Genomic DNA, 19,726 nt, shown 5'->3' with positions numbered 1-19,726 from the left:
TTTGCTAAATAGTTTTCGAGTGGGGAAATAAAAAATATAAATAATTACGTTAGTAAAAATCTTAATTGAACTGGAATAGGTACAGATCTATCCATACTAATATTATAAATGCGAAAGTGTTTGTTGTTTTACGTTGGAGCGACAGATCAACGTGTATTTTAATATAGAGATTAGTTTATGGCCAGAAAGTTGACATAGGCTACTTTTTTATCCTGGATAAATGCACAGTTTCCGAGGGAACAGGCGCGATAACCGAATTCCATGCGGGTGAAGCCGTGGGCAAAAGCTAGTAATTGAGCATTATTTGTTTGAATAAAACAAATTGATATTTAGAAGTTTGGACAAAAGAATATTCTTTATATGTCATAAACTAATTTTGCATGGAATGCCATGGGTCAAGCTATATTTTTATTCTTCTGTTACGTAACTGCATAATTTGTGTAGTTTAAATAAACATTCCTATTAAAAAAATATATAAACGCATCAGTTTATTGTCTGTAATGTAATTATTTTACATTTACATAAATTGAATGTTGTTTTAAACCAATAGTATGTAAATTGAAAATACAAACTGAAATATAGATGCACAGAAAAACTAGAAAAATAAGACCAGCACTGGGAATCGAACCCAGGTCCTCGGCATTCCATGTGTGTAAAAGTAAAAATTTAGAATTGAAATAAAAAAATAGAAAAAAAGATTATAAAAAAACCAATCTCAATAGTATGCAATTAGAGATGATTAAAGCGACTATTAATTTAGTAGTTTTAGTACCTTTTTTTTATTTTCTGCACACTTAAATTGAAATATTTGAGTTAGGTATATGTTGTTCATGTTGATATGAGTTATTTATGTGTACAGTCGAGTGCATGAACTTGTGAGCAAAAATTTAATCAAATATATCTAAACACGCTTCTATGCCCTTAACAATAGTAGTTCAGATATTTTGATTCAAAATTTTGCTCACAGGTTTATGAACTTGACTGTACAAGGCTCTCTTTAATCTATTGGATACTGGGTGCTTTGGGGGTAATGGAGCAATTTTTAACACCATAAGGGGCCTCTAGAGTTCTGAGTGGGAAAGAGAAACCAGTTTTGGTATCCTACTATAATATTATAAATGCCAAATTTTGTGAGTATGTTTGTTACTCCTTCACGCTAAAACAGCTGGACGGATTTGGATGAAAATTGGCAAAAAGCTAGTTTTTTTTTTTTTTTTGAGGCTTAAGTGCACCTGTGTGACTGTGCCAGCCTCATTGAAAGACTCAATGTCCACATTCATCAAACACTCCTATTGCGATGTCCAGATTATCTGGCTGCAAAGGAGTGCTTGATGAACCTGTAAATTTGTACTGCATCTTCTGATACCGGACAACTCAAAATAATATTCACTGCACCATTGAACAGGTCCAAATCACTCAAATACCTCTCGCGGATATCCTTAGTCAATAGCTAGTTTATAACCTGGATTAAAACATAGAATACTTTTTACCCCAATAATCCCATGGGATAGGGATAGAATTCAACTGCTGGGTTTAGAGTTGAAAATTTGGACAGTTGTTCTTAACACAACCTCAATGAAAACCATGATGTAAATTTTGGAAATTCCTACGGGAATTTAGTATAGTCCTGGAATTTCAATTGTAACTACCAGATCGAATAGTTTACGTGTGCAAAGCCGCAGGTAAACTTTAGTAAACAGTAAGTAGTAATTAACTTGTGTTACACCCAATTTTCCAGGTTCCCGAAAGAGCAGAACCTCCGTAATACGTGGACAGAAGCCTTGGGTATGTCAGACTGGGAGCCCAAAGACAGGAGTACCATATGCTCGGAGCACTTCCGGAATGAAGACTTCTACGAGACCCGGTGTGGGCTGCGGAAGATCAAGAATGGGGCTGTCCCGGTTGTTGCACAGGTGTTTTTTTTATATTTATTTATATTTATTACAGTCGAAATCTTTTATAACGAAACAACTTAATTTTTAATGAACTATGTCTACTCAACAAATTTGTGTTAGTTCAGTTCATCCATCTGTACACTGTAAGTACACACGCAAATCATACAAACCGTCCCGTTTCGAACTCAATCAAAATTCATCCTCAGAGTAACATAGGGCCATTTTGTGTCACTCTGGCCTGGGTTTGGTTTGGCCAGCTTTGCTTTATATACTTGCATAGTAAAAAAAATTTTTTTTTCAGGATCTAGCTGACGATTTAGATGCACCAGCCGCTCTGAGGGTAAGATCAATGGTCAATGATCTAATTTAATTAACATAATGATAGCTAAGTGGTTAGAGAACCTGACTATGAATCTTGAGCTTGGGGGTTCAATCCCCAGTCGAGGCAAATATCTTAAGAAAAATATGAATGTTCTTGAGTCTTAGCTATTTAATATCTATTTAACCAAGGTTATTCATTGCCTAGTACCCATAATACAAGCTTTGCTTACTTTGGAACTAGGTCAATTAATGACACATGATAACACAAAAGCTTAATGGTTACTTAACCTGAAATGTATATTTCATAATCATTTTAAGTATATTTATGACACTGGAAGAATCCAATATTTTTTTTTCTTTGTTTTTAAATTTATGACGGCGGAAGCTTTCTACACTTCAACTGAACGTAGGATATAGTTATGATTGGTTTTTTGTAGTCTTTTTGTATTTTTTATTTCAACTCCAAATTTGTTACTTTTACGGGTATCCCTTGAAACCATATTGATATCCTCCAAAAAACCAATCATAATTTGATTGCTTAGTAGCGACATCTCTTGTCTGGGTGAGCGGTTAGTTCCGAAAGAGTGTGACGTCTGTCGACGCCACATAGATGTTGCTAGTGCTGCTGCTTAAGTAGCAAAGAAGAAATAAGCAACCTGAGATATGTATGCATAGGAAAAATTCGTGTCTAGATTCCTGTCCAGCAGTGGTGTAGGGGTTATAGCACGCAGCACGGAATGCTGAGGACCTGGGTTCGATTCCCAGTGCTGGTCTCTTTCTGGTTTTTCTGTACATCCATGTCTCAGTTTGTATTTTCGGTAGATATAGTTGTTTAGTTTTACTTTTGTAACAAAGGTACTTGGGTAATTTTTCTTTCATTTTATACTGTAGTATTTACTTTGTAATTATTTTTATTTTGGAAAAAACTTTCTGCCAAGTTTTCTTGCGGCGCAGCGCTGGTGGTTTAAAAAAAATGACTTTTAAAAGAGCCCATTGTGGCCTACTTACTGAATAAAGATATGAATTTTGAATTTTAAAAACATTGCAGGTCTGCAGAATATGCTTGCAACTGATAGCAAGATGTACAACATAAGGGACTACAAGTTGGAACACGCGTACGCAGAAATCAGCGGAATGACTGTGAGTTGTTATGTTGCTGCCTGCACGTTGTACGCTAAACACTGTTTAAATCTTTGAAAGAAACAAGATAGAGAAAACATTTGGTGTCCAAAAAACATATATATGCACGGTATATACAGTTGTGGTCATATATTAAGAACGATTTTTTATAGAGAAGATTTTTTTCAAACTGACAAGTGTTACTAACTGCATGTATATTTTGTACTTCTCTCGGTATCGTAAAACATTCCGTACTAGCGGTAAATTCATTTATACATATAATTGGCTAAAAAATAAATATATAAACTTTATACATTACATCTAAACCTAGTATTACTACTTACTGGCTGGTCATATAATTAAGAACGCTGAATAGTTTATTTTTTTATTCAAATTTATATAGAGAACGGACGGCCACTTTGTGGTTTTAGGTTATTATTCGAATAATTTTGGCGCCATTTAGTGCCGTAAAAGTCTTAAAGGCGATTGCTTCATATAAAAACAATGGGGAAAAATTAAAGTTGTGATAAATCTACAAGAGAAGTAATACTAAAACTTCGCGACAAGAATTGGTCGTATAAACACATAGCCGATCATCTGCAATGTTCAAAAACTATGGTTTTCCACGCCATAAAGCATTTTGCCACGTATCAAACTACTTCAAATGTTCCGCGTGTACCTAGACAAAGAAAGTCATCTCGTCGAGATGATCGAAATATCGTTCGTTTGGCAAAAACAAAATCCTTTTAAAGGGTCTAATACCGTCTAATAAGTTAAGAAAAAAATATTTTGGCGAAAACAACCCTTCAGCAATCTCGGCACGCATTATTCGAAGGCGTTTGGTAGAAAAGATGCACGGAAGGATAGCAAGGAAGGTGCCTATGATGAAAACGGTGTCATAGGCAAGCCCGGCTTGCATTTGCAAGAAGATATGAAAACTGGACAGTCAGACAGTGGAAAAACGTTATTTTTTCTGACGAGACGAAAAATAAATAGGGTATGTTCTGATGGCAAACGATATGTAAGACGGCTTCCAAATAAAGCATTCGACCCAAAGTACACAAAAGTGACTTTAAAGCATGGCGGAAGAAATGTAAAAATTTGGGGATGTTTTTCTGGACATGGTGTTGGACCTGTTAGGCTGATAGAACGAAACATGGATCAATTCAATACAAAAACATACTGAAAGAAACAATGTTACCATATGCTGAAGGCGTGCTTCCGGTTATTTGGACATTCCAGCATGACAATGATCCCAAGCATACTGCACGTACCGTTAAGGAATTCCTCACATCGCAATCAGTTTCTGTCTTAGATTGGCCAGCCAACAGCCCCGATCTTAACTCAATAGAGCATCTTTGGTGCGAAGTCAAGAAAAAGTTTCAAATCGACAGTGTTGCAATTTAAGAGAACTGTATGACGTATTCTTAGAAGAATGGAGCTCTATCTCTCTTGCGAAATGTCAAAAATTGATAGTTTCAGTGCCTCGCCGGTGTAAGGCAGTAATAAAAAGCCGTGGACATGCTACTAACTATTAATTTTAGTTAAAATGTATTAAATTGCTTTTTTTTGTGTACAAACTTCACGTTAGTGTGATTTAGTTAGTCTAAGTTTCAAATAAAAAACTTTCGAGCAGTTCAATAAATCGTTCTTAATTATTTGTCCAGCTTCATTACTATTTTAATTTGTTACTAAAGAGAATAAAAACAAAATTTGTAAAAAATTGTCAGCAATTTTATTCTTTATTCTTAATCCCGTTTGCTCTATTCATGTGGCTATTTCATAACGTAACTAGTTACTTCTAAGAAGGAACCACGACTACACATGACATGATTTAGTTAAAAATAATCTGGAACTTCAAATCGTTCTTAATTACATGACCACCACTGTATATACGCTAATATGTGACAAAAGGCTCAGGTTCAGCATATGCGACGAGGTTTATTTTTTAACTCCCACGCAAAAAGAGGGGTGTAATAAGTTTGACCGCTATGTGTGTCTGGGTCTGTCTGTGGCAGCGTAGCTCTTAAACGGGTGAACCGATTTGCATGCGGTTTCTTTTATTTGAAAGCAGGGTTTCTAGCGATGGTTCTTAGACATGTTTTATCAAAATCGGTTCGGCCGTTTTTGAGATATTGAACTTTGAAGTGACAATGTCGGGGGTTTTTGCTTAGTTAACAATAAGCAAGATAGCCAAAAGGCACAATGTCTTAGAAGCAAGATGCACTATAATCAGCATATCTCAAAAGCAAGATGTCTAAATATGAAAATTATTTATTTTAGTGATGTAATACGACATTAATTTAACGTATCTCCCCTCCCTATGACATACAAATCTGGTAAAGCTCTTTTTTTCAGTTGAGCGAGGAAGACAAGCTACCGCAGAAACTGTGCTGGGAATGTACGTCGCGACTGCTGGCAGCCGCCCATTTTAAAGGCAAAGTACTGAGGACCCATGAACTGCTTACTGGGTTGCCTCATGCCAATCAGTATGTGAGTAACACCAAGCAGTTACGCAGCCAGTCGCGTTGTTTATTAATAATTCTTGTTATGATAACGTCTAAAAGGGTGTTGTAAAACAGTTAAACTAATCCAGCCACAGCTATAGCAATAGCTATTCAAGCAAATTGCACAAGAAACAGTAATTTTCTCTGTATGTATCAATTTCACCATCCAAAAATATGTAAAACGTTCCAAGTTTTTTTGGGTTAGTTTCCGATTCGCTGGATTTTTGCTTGATTTATTGTTGCACAATAGGACACGACTACAATTGCCTAGAAATCGGTTAGATTTATATTTTTAAGGAAGTAGCATAATTTTCCAGGAAAAATACCACCTTGATTGAGGACCATAATAATGATAATAATATGACTAAAGCCACGACATTTCCATCCATAGTTTTGTGTAACTATCGGGAAATAATCTTTCTGGGTTGAGTCGCCTTACGGGCCAACGACGCTGGGCCCTTCTTTTGTTTACTTCTTTTACTTTTATGTTATATGATGTGCTTTATAAGGAGGTTGGAGTCGGGAAAAATCCATTATGGACGACTGGGAACGGAGGGGGACTCGCACCATATTTCACATTAGTAGTTTTGTTGGTTTTACATCAACCTCCCAAAGTCCTCCTCAGTGTGGCCTACATAGTGGACAAGCCTACAGCCATAAGTGGTTTACTAGTTGTTTCTTAATCCAAAATCATGTTTTAAATACACCTTATTTTTTTAAAGATCACTATACGCGACATTCGTTCGATAAACCGTCGTCAAAACAAACTAAGATCGTCGCTAACGCATCAGTACTACGACCCAAATGACTATAACATCCATATCAAAGATGACCAAATCATCGTTAAGTCAGAAGTCAAGGAATTCGATGATTTTGACGAAAAAGTACCACCAATAGCTGAAGTTGAGTTAATAAAAGATGAGAAAAACAATACAGAGTTTTATGATGAGTTCAATGATGGTAATGACTATGATGATGATGCTGGTTTCATTGAAGCACCTGTTGAGGCAAATGATGCTGTAGAAGCGAACGATAGTGATGATAAAGTGTTGAGTGAAGTGTATGTTAAGAAGAAAAGGAAATTGAAGAAGAAAGTGAAGGTTAAAAAGAAGGAGAAGGTTGTGAGGAAGAAGGAGGAGGAAGAGAGTCCTATGACTACTATGGATAAGTAAGTGTTCTTTTTTAAGGTTCTGTTGTTGAAATAACAAAAAATGAATAGTTTTGCCATGTCCGTCTGTCTTAACTCGAGAGACTTAGTAGAAGAAATGTATTTTGGATGATAATGCAAATACAGTATACATAAAGTACAATCATCCAAAAACACTTTTTTTTTAGGTACAAAGTGTCAGATGTGAAACGACGTAAAACCACCGACAACTTAGACGAGTCGTTGTTCACTATTACTACACTTAGCTATGATGAACAGATAGCAGAGATACAGAAGCGGCAGGAGACCAGTAATTATAAGGTAAGGTAGTGAAATATATAATTTATTAGTTGTATGTTCGAAAGGAAGTGCGCTTCAACAATTGGCATTGGTCTCAAAAAAAACAATGTTTATTTTTATATTTTTTTTTTTCATAAAATAGGCGAATTTAAGACACCTATTTGAAGGATTTTGGTTTTAGTTGCGTTTAAAATTTTACCCTAATTAGAAGATACCGGAATTATAGCTGAACTAGCTTTTGCCCGCGACTTCGTCCGCATGGAATAATAACTTTGGGAAGTATTTAATTTATTTAGGATACCTATTCTGCCAATAATAGCACATAGAAACTTCCACAGTTTACTGAAAATAACCTATTTTAATACATTGCTATAAATATAAACTATTTTTTTGTTCTCCCATCCACCCATTTCCCATGGTAAAACATAAATATTTTGCGGGTAGCCACATTTTAGCAATACGACGTGTATTCTACCCTACCAACACAAAAGGACTAATTTTTATTCTTCATAGTGAACTCTTGACATCTTACGTCCTTTATTGTAAGTTAGGAGGGTAGGATTATAATTAAAACGGCATTTTTACTAAGCATAGCTACACATATTTCCGACAAACATACTTATAGTAAATTTGTTTGGAATTCCTTAAGAACTTTCATCCCCATATTCATAGGTCGAAATTTTAAAGCGCCGGAAAAAATGTTTTTGGGTTCCGTAGCTCAAAAGGAAAAAATGGAACCCTTATAGGATCACTTTGCTGTCCGTACGTCCGTCTGTCTGTCAAGATCCTCTATCTCGTATGTCTGACTGTCTATGTATTGACATCTGTAATGACCCCACATTGCGTACATTTTGCTATGAGCTTAAAGGGCACTGCTAACAATGCATCATCTCCTCTGCTAACATCCCCTCGCCGGTAAAAATTTCAAAAACGCTTGAACAAATATCTATTTATTCTTATAATGTCCAAATGCCAAGTTTCACAAAGAACCATCGATTTATCTTCAACAATGACGATCTTCCATATAAACTTTCACTCCCTCGCTGGGAGAATTTTAAAAACGCGCGAACAAACATCTATTTATCTCTTATCACGTGCCCAAATTTCTAGTTTAATAAAGACTCATCGATTTATCTTCGATAATGACGACCTTCCATATAAACTTTGAACCCCTATTTCATCCCCTCACAGGTCGAATTTTCAAAAAAGCTCAAACAAATATCGATTTATTTCTTATTAAGGGCCTAAATGCCAAGTTTCATGGTTTTATCTCGACGGCGACGAAACTTCCACCATATTAACTTTCATCCCTATTTCAACCCTCAAAACCTTTTTTTTGCAATAAAAGATAGCCTATGTTCTTTCCCAAGGTCTATTCTATCTCTGTACCAAATTTCATCCAAATCGGTTCAGCGGTTTAGGCGTGAAAGCGTAACAGACAGACAGACAGACAGACAGACAGACAGAGTTACTTTCGCATTTATAATATTAGTATGGATAGTATGGATTATAGCTAACCATAGTTAGTTTAGTGGGTAGGCAGAGGACACAAAACGTTACCGCTTCGGAGCCACTTTTAGCAATTTTAAGTACAGTGACAAACACTCATCAGCTCTAAGAGCTCCTATCCTAGTTTATTATTTGACTAATAAAAATAATATAAATGCGAAAGTTTGTGAGTCTGTGTGTGTATATGTTACTCCTTCACAATAAAACGGCTGGACGGTTTTGGATTAAATTTAGTATCTAGATACAACACTACTAGTGTGTAGCTGGACGTTTGGAATAGCACATAGGTAAATTACTTTTTATCCCGATATTCCCACGGAAATTCAGAACAGCTGGATCTAATGGTTCACGCGTGCGAAACCGCGGGTAGAGTCCAATAATGTAATACTTTGTTCTCTTAACCACCTGTTACAGAGCGCCCCATTTAAATGCAGTGTGTGCTACCGTGGATTCCTCGTACGGGACAGATACGACGCGCACGTCGTGCGGCACAGCGAGGTATGTGGCATGCGGCACAATGCAACACAATACAATTACTCTTTAAATGAACTAGGACAATTACTTTGCTCACCCGCGACCTTATAATAGCTAGGTTTATGCAAGAAATGTGTGTTCACGCAATTCCTCCACCTCCACACTAAGAACACAACCGTTCACCATACTACAGGATGTTAGAATGTCTGTCATAAGCTATCATAAGATTCGCGGGTGAGCAAAGTAATTTTTTCAGTTCATTCATATGGACCTCCGCACATTTACTATAGCAAGTACTGACACACGTTGGGTGGTGTGGCGTAGCGTCGCGTTTTAGTTGTGTGTTTCCTTTACACTTTTGTAATTGCAGGCGTCGGGTGCGTACGAGTGTTTCATATGCAAGAGCCGCCTTAAGAGCGCACGCGCACTCCGCAAGCACCTCACGGCGCAGCACACAGAGAAGTTCAGCTGCAAGGGCTGCCCGTTCGTCACTAGGAACAGGTATTTATACTTAGAACGTATACTTGCACCTGAAACAAACAATTACAGTCAAATAATCTGAATCACGCACCGCGGTACTACCTTCTTATTGCTAAATCGTATTGACAATCCATACATCTACTAAAGAAATCACCAAAAAAAAACGGTTTTTAGCTTTAAAATTAAAAAAAAAATATATATTTTGTAAATCAAACTTGTCAATGCGTGTTTTCGAACGGAAAAATTGACAATCTCAATTATTGCAGGGATAAAGACAACTTCCGTCGTAAGAGCTTTTCGCTTAAATTAATATTTTTTCCAGGGGTGTGGCCAGGGAGCATGAGAAATGGCACGCGGGGACCAAATACCAATGTCCACACTGTCCTAGCGAATTCGAGTGAGTTCCATATTATCGTTTCATTAGATTCGTTTCCGTAACATTTTCTGGCCTTATTATAAATAAGCTCTATATACCCGTTCCATTAGATTCGATTCCGGAGCATTTGTTGGCATTGCCACAAAAACTTGAAGTCTTTGTAAAATTTCAGTTTATTATGAACTGACTTGTGTTAAACACATGTTCAATCGATAGTTATCATGACTTATCCAATTTATTTTTTATTGAATAGATATCTAGGTAACTAAGATAGTTACATAGTTGGTTAGATAATTATCTATTTTTTTTTAGTTAATAATAATAATAATAAATCTTTATTGTTCAAAACACATGTATAATTACAATATGAACCCTGGAGACTGTGTTAGTTTTCACTGTGTTACAGTCTCCAGTAGATACCATTATCATGAACATAGATTCATTGTTAAGAACAAACAGACTATCAATTTGGAAAAAAAAGAAGACCAACACTACACACTACACAGTTACACTATTAGTTTCACGACCACAGTGTAATTTTTTTTAAATGCCCAGGGATATTTAGTATAACCCTTAGAGTCAACGGCTCCCGCGAGCGAAGCTTCAATTCATTTATTCAATTCAAAGTTCAGTCGTAATTGAAGGCTAGTGAATCTACTGATTCATATTTTTTACCTTTTATTGCAGTAAATTAACAACGTACATGGGACACATACGCATCAAACACGTTTCGGATTTCGTCTGCGAGCTCTGTGGGTACACTTTCGTGAGTAAGAAAGGGATAGATGTACACAAGAAGAAGAAACACCGTTTAGCCGACAAAACGGTAAGTCTATGCCAACATGAGACTTTCACTATCTTATGAAAATTTAGCTTATTAAAAACATGGGTACAGACAGATGTAGTAAATAATCCGTTCCCATCGTGAAAATTCAGAACACACGACTACTTCCGAATGCTGCCGACGTGTCTATGACTTATTGTTTTAATAAGTGACATGTTTGTATTAAATAAATAGATTACTTTATTTATTAGTGACAAATGTCAAACCACGAGTTGGAAGTATATCACACTGAGATGTTATAACCCCTACGATCAAATTATATAGAGAATTTAGTGTAAACAAAAATCGAATAAAAATCTTAACTTTGGTTATGATTGGTTATTTGGAGTCTTTTTGTATTTTTTATTTCAACTCCAAATTTGTTACTTTTACGGGTATCCCGTGAAACCATATTTTACGGGATACCCGTAAAAGTAACAAATTTGGAGTTGAAATAAAAAATACAAAAAGACTCCAAATAACCAATCATAATTTGATTGCTTAGGAGCGACATCTCTTGTCTGGGTGAGCGGTTGGTTCCGATAGAGTGTGACGTCTCTCGATGAGAGCGAAAACATAGATGTCGCTAGTGCTGCTGCATAAGTAGCGTAGTAGAAATAAGCAACCTGAGATATGTATGCATAGGAAAAATTCGTGTCTAAATTCCTGTCCAGCGGTGGTGTAGGGGTTATAGCACGCAGCACGGATTGCTGAGGACCTGGGTTCGATTCCCAGCGCTGGTCTCTTTTTCTGGTTTTTCTGTGCATCCATGTCTCAGTTTGTATTTTCGATACTTAACTTTGGTGTTAACCACTCCATATCGATTATTGATCTCCCCATGCTACCTTTCCCTACGCTGTCTTGATGCATACTGAGACCGAGGTAGCATGACAGATAGCATGAAGGTAGCATGAAGTAGAATGACAAATACGAACTTTTCCTAGAAAATACTATGAGAATAAAAAAGCCGTGGTGGCATAGTGGTTTGACCTATCGCCTCTCAAGCTGAGGGTCGTGGGTTCAAACCCCGGCTCGCACCTCTGAGTTTATCGAAATTCATGTGCGGAATTACATTTGAAATTTACCACGAGCTTTGCGGTGAAGGAAAACATCGTGAGGAAACCTGCACAAACCTGCGAAGCAATTCAATGGTGTGTGTGAAGTTCCCAATCCGCACTGGGCCCGCGTGGGAACTATGGCCCAAGCCCTCTTGTTCTGAGAGGAGCCCTGTGCCCAGCAGTGGGACGTATATAGGCTGGGATGATGACTATGAGAAATGATTATTCATTGCATTTGTACCTAACAATGTCTGTAATTGATATTTTGCTACATTGGCTACTCTGCCCTCCTAAGCCAAAAAGCGCGATCTCAACAAAATTCGCTTTGCCGTCATTTACACCATGTGATGCAGAATGTTTTAAGCTACACAATAGTATTAATATTTCAGTGTTTTTTTTGAGATAGCGCCTTTCGGATTAGCAAGGCAGTACTTTGGTAGTGCCTATTTAAGGCTGATTTAAACCATTTATTCCAGGTAACGTTAGAAGGTCCATACTGCGAGACGTGCGAGGTTAGGTTCGTGTCAGAGGAAGCGCATGCGCGGCATTTGAAGCTATCTTCACGGCACAGCAGCGATAATGATCCGTAAGTTACAGTTGTTGGGCTCATTTCCCAGCCCCAGCTGTTCTCGGGTTTTCAATGTTTAAATTTCGGTATAATTTAAAAAAGAAGGTAATGTCTCAATAATATTTGTTAATATGTAGCGACGATAGACATGACGCATATGCGTGATAGGGACGGATGATTTGAAGGTATAAATAAATTAATACACTTGCAATAATTAATTTGTATTAGGATACTTTATCATAATATAAACATACATGATCCACCATCTTTTTATCTGTCACAAGGGTCTAGCGCAGCATTTCTCAAATAGTAGGACGTTACCCAGCATGATGTTATGTGAGTGAACATTGAAATGTGTTAAAAATTTGTGGTTAGTCACCATAGGGAAACATTCAAATAACCGGGCCAGGGCATAATAATATTTGGAAATCTAAAGTCTAGTGTCTAAACTTTAAAGTTCGAGTTGAAAAAAAATTCACTGATTATAACTTTGCCAACAGGAATCGAATCCGCAACGACTCTCAAAGCATGAATGCTGACAAAAACGGCAGATTGGTAAGAAAAGTGGAGCGCAGGCCTGTCATACATCCACGGGACCCCAGCGACAAAGGCGACATGTGCGACACCGGCGGCCCTGTGTCTTGCGAACAGGTAGAGGCACTAAATTATCCTGGTAATAGCACCATAGACATTTTGGAAATGGCACTAAGTAATCCTGGTCATAACACCATAAGCATCGTGGAGGTGGATTGAATTATCCTGGTTCATTTGGTTTATGCGTAGTGGTAACAAACAGCCAAGGACTTACTTTTCACATTAATCATTGTAAAAGCATAAAATTTCGGGGTCTATACGGAATTAAATAAAATAAAAATTTCAGGACTTTTTCCCCCAATTTTTTTGCGTATTCAAAAATATTTTAGGAAAAAAGTATGTATGCAAAAAAACATTGGCAAAAATTTCTGCACGTAACATTTTGGACCATACAAAGGGCACCCAACATTTTTTTGTTATAGTGCGGCGTCCAATTGCGCGACTTGCGTTTATACGCGCAACACTTCCGACGCGCGCATCCCGACAAGAATCGAACGAAGTATCCTGCCATGAAGACGCCTTGTATGTGCGAGCAGTGCGGACGGATATTCCAGGTAAATTCATGCAATTATCAATGCAAGAGATAATTACACAGTTCATATATTCAGACAACATACAAATCTAACAATTGCTATTAGCGTACCATAAACTAATACGGAATAATTAACATTTGACTTTGTTCTCCATCATATCACCAAACCTATCAAAAATGAGGTTTTCTCGTGGCGAAATGTCGCTAGATGGCGTTAGTGTTGAGAAGTTCGTTTGCTGTACTGTCTTGCTTGTGATCATAAGACCCCGCATTGCCTTTATGATTCCTACCGCTTAGCGTATTAAGTAGGAAGTAATTTGTTTAATTGTAACTTGGACCTATGTATGACATCCCTTACACCAACTATGGGGTTATTAGATCACACGTTTCACTATTAAAATCGCATATCGTCAGGGTTGTGCAAATGCTTGTTACTAGCATTGTTTAATTCGCCATTCGGCAAATTCCAGTTTTACTCTAACTTCTTTAAAATAAAATAAATATGAGGGTAAAAGGATCCCCTGTAAAGCTATACATAATGCAGATGGGTCGATCAACTTTCTTATTACTAGCAGCTAGTTTAGTTAATAGGATTAAAATTTGCTAAACATGCATTTTTGTGGTAGTTTTAAGCCATTTCTATAATTGGTTATCTAATAAGAATGTTACTATAATGTGATACAACATTTCTTCTATCAATCTGTACGACTTTTGTCCCCTCGCTGACGGGACAGAATAACAACAAAAAATAGTTGATCCACCCAGATACGCGATATTTACGTAGGGTATTCATATTAGCATCAATCCTAGAAGTAAGTTATGGATAAGTTGTTGCTTTGCCCTAGCAGGGTCCATGGAGCACTGTAATATTTATTTGCCATCTTATAATACCATGGCTGCAACGAATAAATGAATAAAGGAATAAAATGAAAGGGTAGCAAAGCGAGTTTTGCACCATCCGCTAAAGTTTCGTATTAAAAGTTGAATCGACAACTTTGGACATCACTGGTTTATTGAGAGCGTATTTTCCAGAGCATGGCCCTCCTAAAGGACCACATGTGGGTCCACACCGGCGAGAAGAGGTTCAAGTGTGACCGCTGCGACAAGAGCTTCACCCAGAAGACTAACCTCGTGTTCCACATGAGGGTCCACAGCGCGACGCGGCCGAGCTACGAGTGCCCACTGTGCGGGAAACACTTTGCGTTCTTCAATAATAGGAGACGGCATATGTTTGTAAGTAGATTGTTGGTTATAAATTATCCTGGTCACGGCATCAGCTGTAGCGTCCTAACAATAGCGTCTTCAGTAATGGGTTAGATGGCATATGTTTGCTTAGAAGACTAGCCTAACACTCCGCTTAGTGGTTAATAGCTTGACACGACCGAGCTACGAATGCCCACTATGTGCAAAGCACTTCGCTTTTTTCAAAATAGCCGTTGAGTAATGCCGTCTCGCGTATAACTAAGATATTTTGGGACTTAATCACTGCACTGGACTTATTTACTGTTTAAATCGTTTCAACGTTTCGACCACATTGCAGCGGCCGACCGGGTCGACTGAAGTGTAGGTTGTAATTTTGAAAATTCCCATGGGAATGAAATGAAATCCCTCAGTTTCATTTAATTACCAGATCGAATGTTTCAATCCAAGTATTTACATTAAGCCGCATTCACATGTATCTGTCGTGTTGTATGGTGACGCATCAGTACTGTATTGGTTTCATAGATTTTATACGGTTGCGTTCACATTTATCTGACGCAGTGTGTTGTGACGGCTTGTGTTGTGTCGCGTCACAAGCTGAGCGAGAGTGAGAGAGAGAGAGAGCATCACAACACAACACGACAGATAAATGTGAATGCGGCTTAAGCGTCTTCTGATGACTTATCCTTTTTCAGATCCACACCGGCCTAAAGCCCTTCAAATGCGAAACATGCGGCAAATGCTTCACGACAGCCGGCGAGCAGCGGGCCCACGTTGAGCACGTGCACATGAAGAAGCCCTGGCCCAAGCGGCAGCGGCACCGCGACCCCGACCCCGCGCCCTGGAAGTGCCACGACCCCATGGAAGACTAAATTATTATACAACGTTAGCTTTAACCCGCGGCATGTGTTTTGGTACCAAAGTATCCTGGTCACAGCACCAACTGTAACAATGTTCAGAAGACTAGCGTCATGATCCATATGAAGATAAGGACCGAGCTACGAGCGACCACTCTGTGACGATCATGAAACTACCGTGATACTTCATAGTGAAGTAAAACAGATAACTCACGTCTTTACGCGAGTTCAGCTTGATATGTTTCGGACTACTTCCTAGTTCTTCCTCTAGGAGCACGCGTCACAGCTGCTACAAGACTCGCACAATGCGCCACCGCTCTGCTCGCGCGACTGCTCGACGAAACTAATACCGGAACTCAATTACCCACGTTTCCATCGTCATTTTCAATATGTATCTTACGGGTCTAATTAGATCGATAAGGAACACTCGGTCTAAATGTAAATGGTAATGAAACCCGCTGAAGGCAAAAGTGCCTTGGAGTATATTTTTAATCTACCTGGTGATAGAATGAAAATAATATTATATGAGCGTTCATTTGAATAAATGATTATTCTCAATACAAATAGATCTCAATGTGAAGCTTACTGTAAAAAGACATTTATTTTACGTATTGTAAAGTTGTAGTAAATAATACGTTCCCGTAGTGTTTCCCAGGAAACCTTAGTATTTGCCATGCTACTTCAATCCGCCTCAGTACTCAGTACCCATTAAGACAGCGTAGGGGATGGTCGCATCGAAAGATTAATAATTGACAAAGAGTGGTTAACACCTAAGCTAAGATTTTTATTCTGTTTTTATTTACACTACATTCTCTATATAGTTTGATCGTGGGCGTTATAATATCTCCGTGTGATATACTTCAAACTCGTGGTTTGACATTTCGTCGGTGATACTGCAATATCGCGTAACTAGCTTTTTCCATAGGTAAATACCACTGGTCTAAATGTGGTTATCTAATTTGCTATCTCTGGGCTATTTCGAAGTATAATTTTATAGTGTTTATGCTCCTTAACAGTGAACAGTGATCATCCCAGATATTTTTGTCACACGTACATTGGCATTGTACTGTACCTGTTCCAGTGAAAATTAGCGGAGCGCCAAAGATCGCGTACTCTTCGCAAGTCATACCGTATTTTTTTCCCGAATCATCATTGGTCATAATTATTTATTTAAACCTTAAAATTGTCCGAATTTTTTAACTGGTCATCCTATAGAATACTATAGGTTAGGTTAGGTTTATTTTTTAACAATTTTGAACAATTATTGGACTCAGAGAAAAAAGAGTTATGATTATGACAAACGATCATTCTGACAAATATTACATTCGGACTTTTGATAAGTATGCGAGCCGATATGGACTCGAAAATTAGACCTTATGGAAAATGTTAGTTACGCGGTGTTACAGTATCACCGACGATTTGTCACTAATAAATAAAATACTTTATATATTTAATACAAACACAACATGTCACTTATCAATACGATAATAATAATAATAATAATGATTTATTCAGAAAAAATGCGGTACAATTTTAAAAATACAATCTTTTGATAAAATCTACGTAACACGTGTGCGATGTGTGTGACGTCGTGTAGGTATTCCAAATTTTGACGATGGGAACGGATTACTTACTACATCTGTTCTAAGATAAGGTCACTTTTAGCAAACGGTACGATTTATTTTATTTAAAAGTTGCTTGATTTAAGATACCAAGCATTTTTAGAAGCATTTTTTAAGCGAAATGATATTATTTAAAATGTATGATTAATATATTTGAATTACACTATGAAATAGTTTTGTAAATATTTTAAAGTACCTAATAATAGTTTTAACTTAATTATCTATTTAATTTATATCGTAGGGTTAATTGTGTGTATATTTTTTAGATTCAGAGCTAAGTTTAATTATTAACTGTGTCACTGAAAATATACTCAGAAAGTGTGTTGTGCAGTCAACGTCAATAAGTGATCACTTTTGTACCTTGTCACTTTAACGCCATGTTTGAAAAGCCATACGAAATTGTGTAACGACTGAAAGCGACAAGGTACAGAAATGATCACTTATTTATGACGTTGACTGTACCAAGTTAATATAACTATAGCTAACAAATCTCTGGTTAAATAAACGTTAAGTTGCAGCAGACTTAACCGGAGATTTGACGGTTGGTTCGACATTGGTTATCATCAGAGCACGAAAAAGGTGAGGTATTCATACGTTATTGCTGTCATTTGTATGTATTAATATGGATACACCCTGAAAAACTATTGAAACAAAATAAGCTTTACTCATTATGATTAAACTAAAATTACAATACATTCCGCAACGAGTACTCAATCAATCAATAAATCAATCAAATCCTACTTTGCTGACTAATTGGTTGTAAAGTTTCTGTATACATAACTTTAATTAATGACTATCAGTCTTCCATTCCATTCATAAATAGAGATAGTTTTTTCTACATCTTACTAAAGTTTACTAAAGCTCATTCAGAAAGCAAGCTAATACGAACTTATACGATAAAATACGATGAAAAACATTAATCATTGGAACTGTAGTAAAGCAGTCTAAATAAAATAATTTCGTTCGTAAAATAAAATGAAACCATTAAATGACAGGGTGTGTCCATGTTATGCAAACTCTCAAAACAGCTCGCACTTTTCTAAATCTGGTCATCATTAGGGTCTACGCTAGCTGGCGTGGTTCGCACGGAGCGGGTAGCCGCCTGTTGAACAACAGTATGAGCTAACTGCGCGCGCGCGCGTGCATACGATGTTACCTGCGCCCGCGCCAGCTAGCGGAGGCTCTTACAGTAAACTTGTGCAATCCACATGCGATTTTAATTCATATATAAAAGACATCACAGTGTTTTTAAGTAACTTAAAATTGGTATTACAATAGAGTTGACTTTTACCTATTATTAAACACTGCCTTTTGATGAGGTAGGTAACGCTTATTTATTGAATGAGATTATGTTTTATTTTTTACAATGGTATTATTCAGAATGTTATCACTTCGTTTCTCATAATTTTATTTGTCATATTATCATTTGCCATAATGTATATAGAATCGTGTTGATTCAGGATTTTTTTAAATGACGTCTTATAGATACTGTTTCAGAAATAAAACTACTGTATAACACGATATATTATGACATGAAATTCAAGCTAAGAAGCCGTGGTGGCCGAGTGGTTTGACCTATGGCCTCTCAAGCAGAGGATCGCGGGTTCAAACCCCGGCTCGCACCTCTTGAGTTTTTCGAAATTCATGTGCGGAATTACTTACATTTGAAATTTACCACGAGCTTTGCGGTGAAGGAAAACATCGTGAGGAAACATGCACAAACCTGCGAAGCAATTCAACGGTGTGTGTGAAGTTCCCAATCCGCACTGGGCCTGCGTGGGAACCACTGCCCAAGCCCTCTCATTCTGAGAGGAGGCCTGTGCCCAGCAGTGGGACGTATATAGGCTGGGATGATGAAATTCAAGCTAACGATTGTGAAACGTTTTTACAATATCAGCAAGCATCACAAGATTATTACGTCGTGTTTTTAGTTCTCAAAATTAGTTCATTGAAAAACTTTATCCTTTAATAAAATTTTGTTTACTGAAGAAGTTCACAGTACAAGTCAGGAAACTCCATTTCAATGTGTGCGTGACGCCAATGCGTCAAGTCGATCACCGTAACGTCAGCCACGCACACTAAGACAGTTTATAAGTACGAGCCTTTGAATGAACAGATTTTTATGATGGTTGGTATAGAGTAGAAAATTGTGTACGCCATTTTCTTCGTATCTGTCATATTTTGATGTAAATTGCTGTAACGCGGCAAAAATTTCGTTGGGAAAATATCAGTTCTTTCATATTTACTTTTTTGCCAAATTTGTGAAATGCACGCAGTCAGTGTTGCCTGTATTAAATAGAGAAAAGCTAGGGTTTAGATGTATGCATTATATTGTGTAGAATTT

General features: G+C 37.3%; 1 protein-coding gene and 1 pseudogene across 1 annotated transcript in view; both read left to right on the top strand.

Annotated features, from left to right (window-relative positions):
- Positions 1-871, top strand: part of LOC141444431 (uncharacterized) — a 25,048-nt pseudogene extending 24,177 nt beyond the window's left edge.
- LOC141444838 (uncharacterized) overlaps positions 1-16,203 on the top strand; it is a 42,175-nt gene extending 25,972 nt beyond the window's left edge. The window contains 16 exon segments of the mRNA XM_074110552.1: positions 1,739-1,913; positions 2,197-2,235; positions 3,265-3,286; positions 3,289-3,356; positions 5,694-5,828; positions 6,565-7,010; positions 7,178-7,310; positions 9,213-9,296; positions 9,643-9,773; positions 10,075-10,149; positions 10,816-10,954; positions 12,486-12,595; positions 13,078-13,228; positions 13,594-13,725; positions 14,736-14,936; positions 15,599-16,203. Of these exon segments, the coding sequence (XP_073966653.1) occupies positions 1,739-1,913; positions 2,197-2,235; positions 3,265-3,286; positions 3,289-3,356; positions 5,694-5,828; positions 6,565-7,010; positions 7,178-7,310; positions 9,213-9,296; positions 9,643-9,773; positions 10,075-10,149; positions 10,816-10,954; positions 12,486-12,595; positions 13,078-13,228; positions 13,594-13,725; positions 14,736-14,936; positions 15,599-15,775 (2,218 nt within the window). The 3' untranslated portion in view covers positions 15,776-16,203.
- Positions 16,204-19,726: the final 3,523 nt, after the last annotated feature.

This window comes from Choristoneura fumiferana, chromosome 30, assembly GCF_025370935.1.
Source record: "Choristoneura fumiferana chromosome 30, NRCan_CFum_1, whole genome shotgun sequence".
NCBI classification, from domain to species: Eukaryota; Metazoa; Arthropoda; class Insecta; order Lepidoptera; family Tortricidae; genus Choristoneura; species Choristoneura fumiferana.
This window is presented reverse-complemented; position numbering and strand designations above follow the sequence as displayed.